The sequence below is a fragment of the Aulostomus chinensis genome, chromosome 23 (assembly GCF_037954235.1).
Source record: "Aulostomus chinensis isolate RoL2024-O1b breed Wild chromosome 23, RoL_Achi_v1.0, whole genome shotgun sequence".
Taxonomy (NCBI): Eukaryota; Metazoa; Chordata; class Actinopteri; order Syngnathiformes; family Aulostomidae; genus Aulostomus; species Aulostomus chinensis.
The window spans coordinates 14,303,866-14,318,602 of NC_141342.1; the positions used below are offsets into that span (position 1 = coordinate 14,303,866).

Sequence of the window (14,737 nt, forward strand, 5' to 3'; positions counted from 1 at the left end):
GTTATTAATAGACCACGCTGGGCAACGTAAAATGTTATCAAAATGTGAATTAAGTCTTGCTGGCATTAACTCGGAGTTTGGTCACATGAGATCTATTCAAAAAATTCATATTCCTGTAAAATAAGTAATGGCAGTAAACCTGAGACAGTTTGACCAGGAAATTAATCAAACCCTTCCATTACAACTTTGAAAATACATTTTATCTCTTTGGTCAAATGTAGAATCGCGTTTTTCCTGTCACTCAAAGAACCGCCAACAACCTCAACCCCCCAACCTAGAACCAACTTCGCGATGTCGTTGGCTCGGGTCCGAGACACGCCCGCTGACGCTCCGGTGCTCACCTCTCCGGTCCAGCCCTAAGATACACTCAACCCGTCGAATTCGTGTCACTTTGACTGCTTACCTAAGCCTCTTTGTCGTATGTGTTTGCAAGTTGTACCGACAGTTTCTCTACAGCCTCATCTCGTCTCGGAGACCAGCCGCCTGCGGCATGGCTTCGGTAAGAGTGGGACCGGAGGATCGTAGCGGCGAGCAAACAGGTGACGGAGAATCTGATGCGTTCGAGGAGGAGTTCACTTGCCCGGCATACTGCTCGGAGCTCTCACGGCGGCAAAACCAGCAGAGGAAGGTCGGGCTGTTCTGCGACGTGACGTTGGTGTTTACTTCCAGCGGTGTGTCCGGCGGAAGGGTCCAAACTGTGGACGCCCACCGCTCTGTTTTATCCGCAGCGTCGCACTATTTCTCGCTGCTGCTGGCGGGCCAGTTTTCAGAGTCCGTGTCCAGGAGAGTGGAACTGAGGGACTGGAGCTCTGAAACCGGTCCAGACCCAGACACGGTGGAGAGTGTGGTTCAGTTCATGTACACAGGAGAAATCAGAGTAACCGCCAATAACATCCAGGAAGTGTTGGAACTCGCTGACAGGTGATTGTTTTTAACCCATACGTTTAATCTGAGACAGAACAAAGTGTACACGGAAGTCGTGCTTCTGTTTGTGCCAGAAGGCAAATGAGCCACACCTGTCCTGATCAGACCAGGTGTGACAAACACCTGTGTCATTGTGATGAGTCAGCCATTTTATTCAGTTGTTCTGTTCTAGATCAGAACGCGCAGCCCGATTATCCACTCTTAAGAGTAAATGATGGTGAAGATTCGTACAAATAAGAGGTAGCCCATGATCGGCTAATCTACTACGCCTTTTTTGACGAGTCACATTGAGAAAAGCAGAATGTTATTTTTTGCATTTTGCTTCATAGTGACCCAAAACAGACATTGCAACTTCCTGATTCCATATCCTGATTAATTTAAAACCTTACTCACTAAACCTAACTGTTTTTAATGTTTTTTAAGGGGTAAAAATGATAGGATTATAGCCGTGAATAAACAAATCCAGGTCATTGCTATAGAACTTTGGCACTCGTTCTGTGTGTTCTGCTGAAAATCTCCTGAGTTTTCAGAAAGACGTTGGAGTCGCTCTTTTACAGGCAACCAGTCGTTGGCTCAGAGGTAGAGTGGCTGTCTAGCAACAAAAAGGTTGCTGGTTCAATCCTCTCTTCCCCCGGTGACCATGTCTAAGTATCCTTGCACAAGATACTGAGCTCCTAATTGTTTGTGATGGCCCTGTGATGGACTGGTGACCCCTCCAGGGTGAACCCGCCTCTCACTCAATGTCAGATGGGCGAGGCTCCAGCCCCCCTCCTGCAACCCTTAACGGATAAGTGAGATGGAAAATGGATGGATGGATGGAAGTAGTTGCCTGAGCCACAGTGCTCCGTCCTCCATCAGAAAACAAAAGATTGCAATTCTGAGACAGAATGGACCTGGGCTAGCTGGTTAGCATGCTAACTTTTAACTTAAAATCCCCTTTACCTATTCTGTTCGTAATATTCTGATCACTCTCGTTTACACTGTCAGGTTCCTGCTGGTGCAGCTCAAGATCTTCTGTGGGGAGTTTCTGTTGAAGAAGTTGAACCTGGCCAGCTGTGTCTCCGTCCACAGCCTGGCCCACATGTACACCCTGGACCAGCTGGCTCAGGGGGCTACTGAGATGATTCAAAGAAATTTCCACAAAGTCATCCGCAACCAGGAATTCTACACGCTGCCTTTTCATCTGGTGAGAAACTGGCTGTCCGACTCAGAAATCACTGTGGATTCTGAGCAGGAGTTGTTTGAAGCGGTTGTAAAATGGGTGAACGAAAACACGGAGGTGCGGGCGAAACATTTTGAGGAACTCTTCAAGCTCCTGAGGCTGCAGCAGATTGTGCCCACGTACCTGATACGTGTGTTGAGAAAGGAACCCTTAGTGACCAACAGTGCAGCCTGTCAGAAGCTGGTGTCCGAAGCCCTTGAGATCCACGCTCTTTGCTTTGAGAGACCCAAGTCAGCTGACCTGGAGCTCTGTGCCTCCTATGTGGCGGCAATCCAGCCACGTTTTGGCCAGAACATGGATGTTATCATGGTAGTTGGAGGCGTCTCAGAAGGCGGAGACTACCTTAGCGAGTGTGTTGGTTACTTTGTGGCTGAGGACCGTTGGGTCAACCTGCCACACATCAACAACCACCTGGATGGACACGCCATTGCAGTCACTGACAGCCATGTTTATGTGGCTGGGTCCATGGAGCCAGGCTTCGCTAAGACTATGGAGCGCTATGACCCCAACCTCAACACGTGGGAGCAGGTGCGCGGCCTGGCCACTCGCAAGCACTCCTTTGGCCTGACGTGCGTCAGTGACAGACTCTACTGCATTGGCGGTCTTGGCAATTTCAGCCCAGGCTTCAAAGATGTCGCTGTCTACGACCCCGAGCAGGACAAGTGGTACAACCTGGATCCAGCACCCAAGATACTACGAGATGTGAAGCTAGTGAGCGTGGAGGACCGCTACGTATACGCAATGGCCCGGACCACGGTCGACATGGATGATGAAGATGGGCTGAGCACCGTGACCAGTTGCTACGATACAGTGACCCAAAAGTGGCAGGAAGTGGAGTCGTTACCACTCCTTGATAACTACTGTACCTTTCAGATGGCCATGACCTCCTCAAACTTCTACCACACAGCCTCTTGTTGCCCCAAAAGCTACGAAGACACAGTCGAAGCCGCTCAGCAGAAAATTAGCAGAAATGTTTCAGAGGACATCCTCAACAGCCTCCCCGCAGAAGCCACGAGCATCGAGGGAGCCGCCATCTGCTACCTGGACGACGATATCTTCATCATCGGCGGGTGGAGGAACAGCCACAACATGGACAAGCAGTATCGCAGGGAAGTCTACCGTTACTGCTCGCATAGGAAACGCTGGATGCTGCTCCCACCCTTGCCTCAGCCACGCTGCCGAGCCGCAGCCTGCCACGTTCGAATCCCCTACCAGTACCTGCACGGCTGCCAGCGTTACCCCATGCCCCAGTGCCTGGCGAGGCAGCGAGACCGCATGCAGCAGATGCATCAGCTCCATCGGCGCACCCTCACTCATTGGAGGCAGCTGCAGTCTCAGATCGAATGCTGACATCAGAAGCTGCTCTGAGAACATGACATTCCACCGGTCCAGTTTGCACTTTACCTGCTGGTTTAATCAGCCTCAACATCTTTCCTCCTGTGTGTTAGAGTGTGTGAGTTTGGCGCAGGTTTACACGAAACCCAAAGATTATCGTTAACAATCATCAGAACACACTAAACAGTCTTAACTAATCATTTTTGCCTCATATCAGCTCGTGCCTCATCTTTATTTTTTCTAGTATCTGATACCGTTACTGTGTTAGCGTGTGGTTAGGATGTATTGAGTTAGCTTTGCTTTTTATGCTTGGTTCATTTGGAAGAAAACTTGACCTCTTTTTTGCCCTCAAATAAGGTTTACAGGCAGTAATCAAAGCCTGGTGGCAATTTGTAACCGCTTGCTCCCAGCACATATCCTAGTAACTGTTTCCCTGGTAACAAGTAACTGTCAATCACCCAGAGCTGTAGAGACTTAAGTGTTATAAGAGGTGAACAATGGATGTCTGGAGCAATCAGGCTTTGATTCCTGTCTGTAAGACAACATTGAGGGCGTTCAAAAGTCCTAGTAGTTGTTGTTGTTAGAGGGTTTTGTGAATGAACCCTGTTTGTTTGTAGCGTTGTTCAGACTTAAACAAAAGGTGACCAGAGAGAACGTAAACTGGTGTCTTCGCTGATCGTGTTAAAAGAAAAATTACTTGCCGAAAACCTCGGCTCCAGTTTGTCTTTTACCTCCAACTTCCACTGTGGTTTCAATTTTGCACTCCAGTGAAAAAGCGTTTGTGTCATGTTAAGAGTCGGTTGTTTGTACTTTGTGAGGGACACAATCATTTATCCGAATTTTTTTTTTTTTTTTTTTTTGGTATTTTCTTTGAAGCGAGAGTCGGGGACGTGATGAGACGGACGCGTGCAAAGGTTTCTACAAGGTTTAAACTGAGGCCAGTGATGTAGTAGGAACCTGAACCACTCATAGATCATTGAGCCCCTTTTGCTGGCTGATAGTTTCACAGTTGTCCAATCAGTGGTGCCAAAAAGCCTAAAGAAGGCTGGGTTTTGTTGTCTGGTCTCGACTCATCGGCAACGAGTGGACGAGTGTCTCGGTGCACACAAACAGAGCAGCACAGACTTAACTCTTAACTGAGAGTATAAGCCTATTTGTTCTGTGTGTGTGTGTGCGTGCGCGCATTTATCTATAAAAGAGAAGTCCTGTACAGTTCAAACATTTTACATTAAATATTTTAATTAACTGAAGTCTGTCTGGAAGAAATGTTTCTGTCTTTTGTAAAGCTACACGAGAGTTTGGGTGGTTGACAAAGTACAACTTGCAACACGTTAATTATGTTTTTTCTTTATTACTGAACATCACAACACACTGGGAAATGATGACGCAGTGAATCAGCTGTCCATCAGTTCTCCATCTCTTCAGTGGAGGGCGAGACAAGACACAGAATTCAGTCATACTTTAAGAACGATGTTTATCAGGCTCAGTGCTTTTCTAGAACTTAAAACTGAGATATTAGTAGGAGGCCTGGCTGGCTTCATGTGGCACGAATATTCGACTTTTATTATGAAAGTGATGAAATGGTCTGGGTAGCTTTTTTGGTGTATTTTTTTTCCAAAATAATAGCATCTTCTGACACGACGTATAGGATAAGTGTAGGATGCCATCCTCAGCTTTACCGTAATAACCTGTATGTGGTTGGAGAGCACAACTTCTCTGCTTCCTGGAACGCTGGATTTATTTTTTTTGGCGCAAACAGTTTTAGGAACTACGGTAATTTGAGAAGGGCTCAAAAATGCCATCAGCTGTTGATGTATACGCCATAGTGAGCAGAGATGCTTTCAGAAAGGTATCGATGTTGCTGGCGTGCTCCTTTGAGTACTACAGTACTACTTCTTTGGCCTCACATGGACGCACCAGTTTTCTGTACTTTGATGAACCCAGAAGTAGAAATGGTGGTTGTTGGTGCATTTTCTAGGAAGAGTTTTAGGGCCACCCATGAGAGAAAAAATTTGAGAGGAGGTAGGTTGTTTTGTTTTTTTTCATCATGCGCTTTGAGAAGTGTATCAACCAGCGCGTGCAGTTAGTGGTGGAACTACTACTTCAGACTTGGCTGTAGTAACAAAGAAATACTTTTTCTTTTACAGTAGCTCCCAAACACACTGTAGTTATCAGTATCAGAAAAACTGCGACTGCTCCGAAGGATAAACCACTCAAGCTTGGAAGAGAATTCAAGACGTTGTCATTCAAGACGTTGTACGTCGACTTTATTCTCAACATTTTGACTTTTTTTCTCTGACTTTTTCCGTAAAGTGCAGGCTGAAAAAAATCTACCCCCTCTCATTTTTTTTTCTCATCGGTGGCACTAATACTCTTCCTTAATTTTTCCTTCGTAATGGAGAGAAATGTGGTTTGGAAGGACGAAAGGGAGAAGAAGCTGCGGCTAAGCTGTCTGCTCAGCTGGGGCGGGGCTGTAAGTGCAGGTAACATGGAGTCACGGGTTTGCGGCAGCTGTGCTTGTTTCGTTAACCTTTGACACAGCATCCCTCAGAGACGGGCGGGCGCGTCAAAGGGTCTTCTGCACTCTGGGCCGTTCAGACTTCATTAGTGCTAAATCCACCGCTCACTGCATCATCTCTACTTCAGACTTTGTCATTTTCTACACTCAAACGCTCGTTACAGAACAGACCCCTAAACTGAGGTTCTGGATGGGTCCCGGGTCCACCCGGAGGATTATGACTGAGCCCGTAAGATTGCTGTTGACACCCTTGATGACTCCGACCCAACCGAGGCTCCGGATGTGACCGCGGAGAACCCCAGAGCCTCTCAAAGGTCTGGGTCTGGAGCTCAAGAGACCGCCCCCCCCGAGCGCTGTGTTGGCTAACATCTGGATCATTTTTATCAAAAAGCATCTGTGGAAATGGTATCGTGAGTAACATCAGGACAAATTAGCATTTCAGTCGAATACGACACAGAAACGTGTCTGATATTAATTGTGAGCAAAAAGACACATTTGTCCGTATAGGTTGTGTAGAATATGTCAAGTTGATTTTGACACAAAACGTGTGGGGCAATGTGTGAAGTCCTAAAATCTAATCTGACACTGTCATTTCAGACCTTCAGACCCCAGACCCTCCTCAACCCTCCCAGACCGTCCCAGACTCTCCTAGATCACCCCAGACCCTCCTCGACCCTCCCAGACCCTCCTAGACCGTCCCAGACCCTCCTCGAACCTCCCGGACCCTCCTTGACCCTCCCCGACCCTCCTAGACCCTCCCAGACCCTCCTCGAACCTCCCAGACCTTCCTCGACCGTCCCAGACCCTCCTAGACCCTCCCGACCCTCCTCAACCCTCCCAGACCCTCCTCGACCCTCCCAGACCCTCCCAGACCCTCCTAGACCCTCCTCGACCCTCCCAGACCCTCCTCGACCCTCCCAGACTCAGATGGCTCATCTACATGATTGGTTCTGAGTTGAAAACCTCTTCAGATAAATATTCCTTTGACTTTTCTGAACAATTACAAAAACACATTGTGCACAATCCTCACTTTCTTTTGTATAATTGGTTTAAAAAAATTGTTTTGCTAAAGATAAATGTTGTTTCCTTCCTTTACGCAGATCATCTACCACATGATGGCGCAATTGTACTGCAAAAGAGAAAACAGCAGTGCATCTTCACCCAAAAAAAAAAAAAAAAAAATCACAATATGATCACAAAGCGCTTGAATGAGCCTGAACGGAACAATTCAGACTGTTGCTGATTATCAAAATAAAACGAAACACAAGGAAAAAACAGCAGCTTTATTTTCAAAACCAATTTGGACCGACTTGATTTCGAATATAAACAGTAAGAGCAGGAGAGAGAGAGGAGAATCTGTTCCATAGAATGATCCAGAAGCCACTGACCGATCAAAGAAACACACCGATGCCTCCAGATCGACTCTTAAGTGACTCGCTGCTGGCGTCAGCTTCAGCTGGTCCGACACGTTTTATATTTGTCTAAAATAAATCATCCAGTAAACCTGTTGTCATAGTTTCAGTCAGCATGCAGGTTCAGTCTTAAACTCCTCATGTGCCTCCCCCCGTCATGTCCGGTGCCCCCTTAAATGGCCCTCCAGCCACAGGTTGGGGACCACTTCTCTTTATTCTCCACTGCGTGTGCTCAGGAAGGAGACCCAGAGGAATGAAACATTATAGTTCATAAATTCATAAAACTGGACTTTTTTAATTGGAAGCATTACAGTTTCTGTATAATTTCATCCGACTTTACCGCACTTTTTAATCGCTGGTTTCCCTGTCGGCTCATTATAACCCCGCCGTTGGGTGATCTCACTCTTTGTTGACGTTTTGTAAAACAATTTTCTCCTCACATGATAACTGCTCAAGAACCCCCAGCTGACCAGAGAAACTAGATTTCTGGGTTGTTTTTTAATGACACCCTCACATCCTCTTTGCCAGTTTATGCTCTTTCTAGATTTTTACCCAAAGATATATATATATATATATGTTTTTGTTTTGTTTTTTTTTTAAGGAAAATTTGTCTTTAGATGAGTCAGAACAGCCTCAGCTCCATAAATGCACTTGTTGGCGATGGTACAGCGGATGAGTGCCAAACCCCGTCAGTTTGTAACAAAAATGATTTAATGATCTTTTGCCATCTGGTATTAATTTGCAGTGACTAACTGATGAATGCGTCAACCTTTATCATGTGTCATTCAGACATAAAAGGGTTGGGTATAGATGAGAATATTTCAAAGGCCGTCTTAATATATATTTTTTAAAAAAGATTGAAAAAAACTTCCTGAAAATGTCACAAAATCTCAGCCGAATGTTTTTTTTAATTTTTTTTATTGTGATTGTTTCCACGGTACAAAGAACAGGAGGACAGGTTGTCGTATCAGACGTGACGCTTCACGCTCATTTAACGGTTGCACAGCTCCGTCGTGCAGCAAGACGCAGACGAGATTCCTGGCTGATTCATCATCATGCAGTTCTTTTGGGTGCTGCAACCCTTAAAGTAGCTGGGAGCTGTGGAGAAAAACCCATTTTTAAATGATAAACACATGTGATGACGTCATCTTTGATCTCAAATGAACTGGCCTGGTGAATCCGGTACTTACAGGTTCCGGCGTAAATGATGACGCTGGCACAGACGTTGTTGGAACCGTAGCAGGTCTCCACGGGGTCCGAGCAGATCTTCTTGCCTCCGCAGTAACACCTCAAGGCTTCGCCTGGAGAGAAGATAACGACAATTAAATACAGGTTTTTACAAAACACGTAGCTTTTTTTTCTCTTTTTTTTCTGGAATGCATCTTAACTCACCCTGACTGACAACCAACAGCAGCAGAAAAAGAAGAATCACAGTCTTCATGTTGTCACAGTGTGCAGCACGAGCCTGAATGAAGAGAAACATACCGAGATTAGACGCTCCGAGTTTTGGTTTTAGTATAAACGGTGAGATTCACCTTCTTACCAAACGAACAGAATGAAGTTCTGAATCTGTGCTGTCTGGTGCCCTGCCTTCCTCTTTTATCCAGTCTTACTTATTTTGTTACATCTCCAGTTTATTATTAACTCATTTATCATCTGTTTTGTTGTTTTTTTTTCCCTCACAGGGAGCCAGAGACACCGGGAAAGCACACTATTGCATCACAGATTTACAGAAAATGCACGTTATGACTGATAAATAAACCGAGGCAACAACCGCCCTCAACTCTGGGTTGCTTTAATTCATTTTCCCAGAGGAGGAGCAAGAATGAGAACAGAATGTGTTTGGGAGCTGATATAATTTTTCATTAATTTCGCAACACTGGGTATTAAAATGAACTGAATGTGGAAACATAATAGAGAGGATGGCAGAACAAGTGTCTGCTTAACACTGATTGTTTTTGTCAGAATGTTGTCGAATTACTGAGCTTAAAAATGGCTGCAAAAACCCCAAATTGTTCCATCCAAGTGACACAGCTCAGTCCCGAAGACTCCAAAGTTACATAAGAGCTGGATTTGCAGGAGGGCAACTTAAGAAAGACGTTTGTAATTGGGGAATTTTTGAAACAAACACACACACACAAAAAAAAAAAGGTACCGCCATCTTCAAAAGAGACGACTCAGCTTACTCAGTTGTGGTTTTCGAGCGCTACTTAGGGGAAGTGTTGCTTCTGGAAAGTGTGCACAAGAAACAGATATTCTTAACTAAAACTACATCAATGGAACATTGCATTTCTGTGATAGGAGTCAGGGTATGAAGCAATTTGAAGAGAGAATTTAAAGAATCGTAAACATAAAATTCATACATATATATACAGACATACATATATATGTACGTATATACATACAGTATATACATACATGCATATATATGTACATATATACCTATATATGTATGTGCACATACATATATATGTACACATATATTAATGTACGTGAGTGAGTGAGTGTCATGAAACAAAGGAATGGCAGAGGGGTGCTGATCTGCAACTATTTTATTCATGTTTATTTTAAGCTCTTTGTAAAGTGATAACTTGGTATAAGAGGGGGAATCATACCCTTTTTCTTCTTTCTGCTCCCTTTTCATTCAGGATGAGGCTTTGAAAGACACTTGAAAGTAGCAGTACAGCCACTGAAGTCATGAGTCAAGTAGGAGTCTCAATCACTTCCTCCTTGTCTTCGACATCGTTGGACTTGCAGGGACTAAAGTCCACCACCTGCTGGCCATTAGAGGGAATGCAGGTATGAGTCAACCTGGGAATCTGACCATGAAATACACAGTAAATGGTGAAAAAGTAATCAGTAACCATAACCGAGAACAAACTTTGGGGCAAATGGCCGATTTTTTGACCCAAGATTTTGTTTTTGTTTTTCTAGCCTTACACGACCCGAGCCACAGCTTGGGAACGGAACATGCTGGAACTGTACCATCCCAAAATGGAGTGGAACACGTGTGCACGACTTGGGGCACAACTTGATTTAACTGAAGTCAATCTGAGTGCTTTCAGTGACTCACATATGTCAGCGGAGCTTTATCTGCTTTGAGTCACGATGCTGCTGAAACAGGGTGTTACGTACTTTATGACGTCATGTTGGGACGCGTTTCCCTTCGCTTTGACTTTGTTGTCCTCAAGATTGGACCTTCACTCATTTCTACAGCAACCCTTCCTCACCAAACAAACTTTCTCAACAATCTTTACTCGCGACAAGAAATCACCCGTCAGTGCTGAATTCTTACATGTTTGCTTCAAGTTTGAGAATGGAAAAAAAAAAAATCAGAACAGACAAGAGGAAACCTGTTGAGATTGAGCTTGTTGAGATTGAGCTTGTAGTCCTAAACGTTATAGTTGTTCACTGTAGAACAACTACAAAAAAAACCCAACTCTATTTTCTGTTTCTGACCAGCCTGCTGCTACTTTGGCTTGTCCAGTGTCATAGATAAGCTCCCCTCAGCGAATAAATGAAACTTTTGCTTACGTAACGGGATCGAGAGCGGAGTCACGTCGGTCGGCTGTGCCGCTTCTCTTTTTTTTCTTTCTAAAAAGTGTGCGGCTGTAATTTGCCAGCCTGCACGTGCGTGTTTCCAACAGTGAAAGCCTATTTGATTCTTAACCCACAATCTGACGGGATCGTCTCAGCCGTGTCGGTGCGGGAACTGGAAGACGTGAAGCAAAGGGTTGTGTGTTCAGATCTGAATTTATTATAACAATGTACGGAGAACACGGCGGTTCCCGTGGAGAGGCCAAACCCTCCCGCTGAAACCTCAGTGAAACTCCATCTACAAAATCTGTACCAAGAAGAATAAAGATTCCATTTTTTTTAATAGGCGAGTATCTCCCCCCCCCCCTTAAGTACTAGAAAGGTGAAGTTTTAATGGCACAAACAGGTTAAATATCAAAAACATATTAGATCAGCAGCAAAAACAAGAACTACTCTTAATTATATTTAAAATACAGTTACATCTGTACAATATGTGTACACACACCCCCCCCCCCCAACAAAAAAATGAACGGATTTTACTGAGCCTTCTTGATGAATATTTGTGATAATTCATGTTTTCTCTTTCAAATAACAGCGAAGGGCCAGTCTTAGTTTGTCTGCATACTTTATTGTGTCATCCAAGGAGAAATCAAAAATATATTGAGTTCCTGAATCGTTAATCCGCCCCCCCCCCAACAGTCATACTTTGTAAATTAATCACAGCATAATTAATGCAATTAAACAGTTACAAATCATCAGCCTGCAATAAATCCTCCATAATGCTCATAACCGTGAAACTTTACTAGGTTATACTTCATATTTTTTCCATGTCATTAATATAAATTAGGGATTACAAAATATTAGGAGCACCTCTCACAAAGCATCACAAATTACAGCCTCCAGATTAAAAATAAAAACCCTGAACATGATAAACCTCATTATAAGGGAGGATTTATTACAGGGCTCCTGTATTATACTGAGTTAGCACTCGCCAAACTAATAAAGTGGCAAGTGAATATAAATTTGATTTATAAGTGGCCATGTAATCTTTATAGAATCGATAGATCATGCAGGGGAAAAAAACCTGTCAAGCTTTTGTGGGGAGCAATATAAAACAATTTCAAAGCATCATATATTTAATGAATTGGAAAGTAAAGAAAAAAAAAATTAAATCCCCCCAGGGATCCAAGAGGGAGAATAAATAAATGATTTTCAATTGAATTCAAAGTGAAACCATACATTTTATACCATGAAATGAGACGTTTACAGATCAATAATTTCACATGTCAACTGAGAACTCATTCAGTTCGAATAAATAAATAATCTATGCTCAGTTATTCTCATACAGCTCTCTAACGTTTCCCTACATGGAAGGTGAAGCTTTTTTTTTTTTCCTTTTTCCTTTTTCTTTTTAGTTACACGCTATTTGAAAACAGCTGACTGTTCGGACCTGTCAGCCTCGACATGTCATACAAACGCCAATATTTGTGTATGCAATCGCCAAGGTTGTCCTGTTGAATGCTTACACATGGGTTTGGAAGCCTTTTCCTTAGGAAAAAGAATAAACAACTTTACCATGCAAGGAGGTAACAGGTAATATCAACTGCAAAATGTTCTGGGAATGGAAAAAATACAGTGTGTATATATATATATATATATATATATATATATATATATATATATATATATATATATATATATATATATATATATTTATATAATATATACATATACACATACATACATATATATATATATACATACACATATATATGCATTTATATATACAAATATGTATGTATAAACATATATAAACTGTGTATATGTGTAAGTATATATACATATATTTATATATATACACACATATATATGTATGTATATACATACACAATACACAATATGTATGTATATACATATTTATACTGTGTTTATGTGTATGTATATATACATACACATATATATGCATGTATATATACATATATACTGTGTATATGTGTATATATATATTTCTATATATACACATACACATATATAAAGTGTATATATGGACATACATATATACATTTATGTATATATACACGTACATATGTATATACGTATATATACATTTGTGTATATATACATATACAAATGTGTATATATACATATACAAATGTATATGTATGTATACATACATATATGTATACATATGTACACATATATGTATACACCCACCCACCCACACACACACACACACACATATATATACATATACATATATATATACATATATATATATATACATATATATATATATACACATATATACACACACACACACACATTTAGTAGGACCCACTGTTGCGGAGGTTTGTTAAATTTGATTTTAAGATACACTTCAGTAAAGCAGATTAATGCACAAATGACATGCTTTTGCATAGAGATGGTGTAAACTGCATGGAGTTTGACAAACATGGGAGTCTGGGAAGCAAAGGTGGGGTAGGGTGGAGGTGGGGGTGGGGTAGGGTGGAGGTGGGGGTGGGGGTGGGGGGGTTGCAGCCAACACTGACCACCTCCAGCACAATTTTTAGAAACACTGTTAGAAGTTGCACATCCAGTTCTGCTCCGTTCTGCATCAGAAACAATTCAGTCTGTCAGGTCCAGACACCACGATTGTTCTGTGCTCTGAGTCTGGACACCGATGCTGGACCTCCGTGATGATGCACTTTCACTGTCCCTGCTCTCCAAAGAGCCTCGGTTCCCTAGCAGGCACTCCAGACTGGTGTGTTCTATGGAGGAGGGGTCACCCAACGGGAGATGGGGTTCATTTGATCGTGGTGAGTCCAGAGAGGAGACACGAGGGAGGGTGGATAATGTTGGTGGAGAGGCAGAAACAGGGTGTGAGGCCAGATTAGAGTCCAGTATCTGGAAGATGGAGGTGTCCTGGATTAAATTATGAGATGTCGGAGAGGACGTCCGAACACAGTCCTCATGCAAGGTTTGTGTTATACTGAGGTGGGACTCTGCGTTCAGGCAGAGGAGAGGGTAAGAACTGAGTGTGGACGTAGCTGCAGGGGTGCTGGACAAAATGCCAGAATGTTCATCGCAATCACTGGGGGGCTTCAGGCACAAGGTGGGCTGGGACTGGCTGATGGTAGTTGGGCTAGCATGGAGAGGTCTGTTGGTAGAGTCTTCATGCCCAACATGAGGTACAAGGGTTGGATGTCCACCCTGAGAGCCTGGGCTGATGCTAGCGAGAGACGGGCTAGTCCACAGACGTGTGGTCATGCTGTCTGAGCTCTGACACGGGGTTAGCCTGGGGTCAGAGTTCACAGAGAGAGGACGACTGGTGCTGGCTGCTGGTGGACTACAAGACTGCGGCCGGTGGTGGCTCTCGGCCTGGGTTTCAGCAGCTCCGCTGAAGCTCCAGTGGCCTGCATGTGGGACACTTTGGAAGCTGTGTCCGTCGTGGCCCCCAAGATCGCTGTGCAGGTGTAAACTGGGCACCATGTTGAATGGCACACCAGCGTTGGAGGCTCTGGGGGGGTTGTGGACCATTTGGACACTGTAAGGGTAGTACTGATGTGCAGACATGTGAGCCTGGAGGAGGTGCATCATGTGGTGCAGGCCCTTGGTGAGCTCAGATACTTCCTGGTTTAACATACCCATCTGTTCAGAGAGTGCACACAGTTTTTATTTGGAGACTTCACATGTACTATTATTAGGTTGAGAAAATTTCATACAAGCTGGAAAAAAAAAAAGAACAGCAGAGCAAAAATAAAAACAGTTCCACCCAATTAAGTCCCCAGC

General features: G+C 43.6%; 2 protein-coding genes and 1 long non-coding RNA gene across 4 annotated transcripts in view; 1 reads left to right on the top strand and 2 right to left on the bottom strand.

Moving 5' to 3' along the window:
• The first annotated feature begins 255 nt into the window (after window positions 1-255).
• Window positions 256-4,736, top strand: klhl11 (kelch-like family member 11). The gene is made up of 2 exons (XM_086196459.1): window positions 256-921; window positions 1,912-4,736. Exons 1-2 carry the CDS (start codon window positions 491-493, stop codon window positions 3,494-3,496), a joined length of 2,016 nt encoding a protein of 671 aa, XP_086052585.1. The 5' UTR covers window positions 256-490; the 3' UTR covers window positions 3,497-4,736.
• Window positions 4,737-8,301: 3,565 nt separating this feature from the next.
• On the bottom strand, window positions 8,302-9,039 carry LOC147239703 (uncharacterized). The gene is made up of 4 exons (XR_015111513.1): window positions 8,955-9,039; window positions 8,804-8,876; window positions 8,602-8,712; window positions 8,302-8,509 (listed from the first exon to the last, which is right to left on the bottom strand). It is a non-coding gene; the product is annotated as an uncharacterized LOC147239703 (long non-coding RNA).
• Window positions 9,040-13,263: 4,224 nt separating this feature from the next.
• The window catches only part of LOC147239704 (voltage-gated delayed rectifier potassium channel KCNH4-like), a 39,976-nt gene continuing 38,502 nt past the window's right edge, over window positions 13,264-14,737 (bottom strand). For both annotated transcript variants that reach the window (XM_086195339.1, XM_086195340.1), the window contains one exon: window positions 13,264-14,596. In XM_086195339.1, coding sequence (XP_086051465.1) covers window positions 13,574-14,596 — 1,023 coding nt within the window. In that variant the 3' untranslated portion in view covers window positions 13,264-13,573. The remainder of the gene's footprint in view (window positions 14,597-14,737) is intronic.

What these genes read in the sequence shown, in the direction of transcription:
- klhl11 (XM_086196459.1), top strand. Translation starts at nt 491, where the DNA reads ATGGCTTCGGTAAGAGTGGGACCGGAGGATCGTAGCGGCGAGCAAACA. An exon ending in GTGTTGGAACTCGCTGACAG is followed by an intron (nt 922 to 1,911) that starts GTGATTGTTTTT and finishes TTACACTGTCAG; the next exon opens with GTTCCTGCTGGTGCAGCTCA.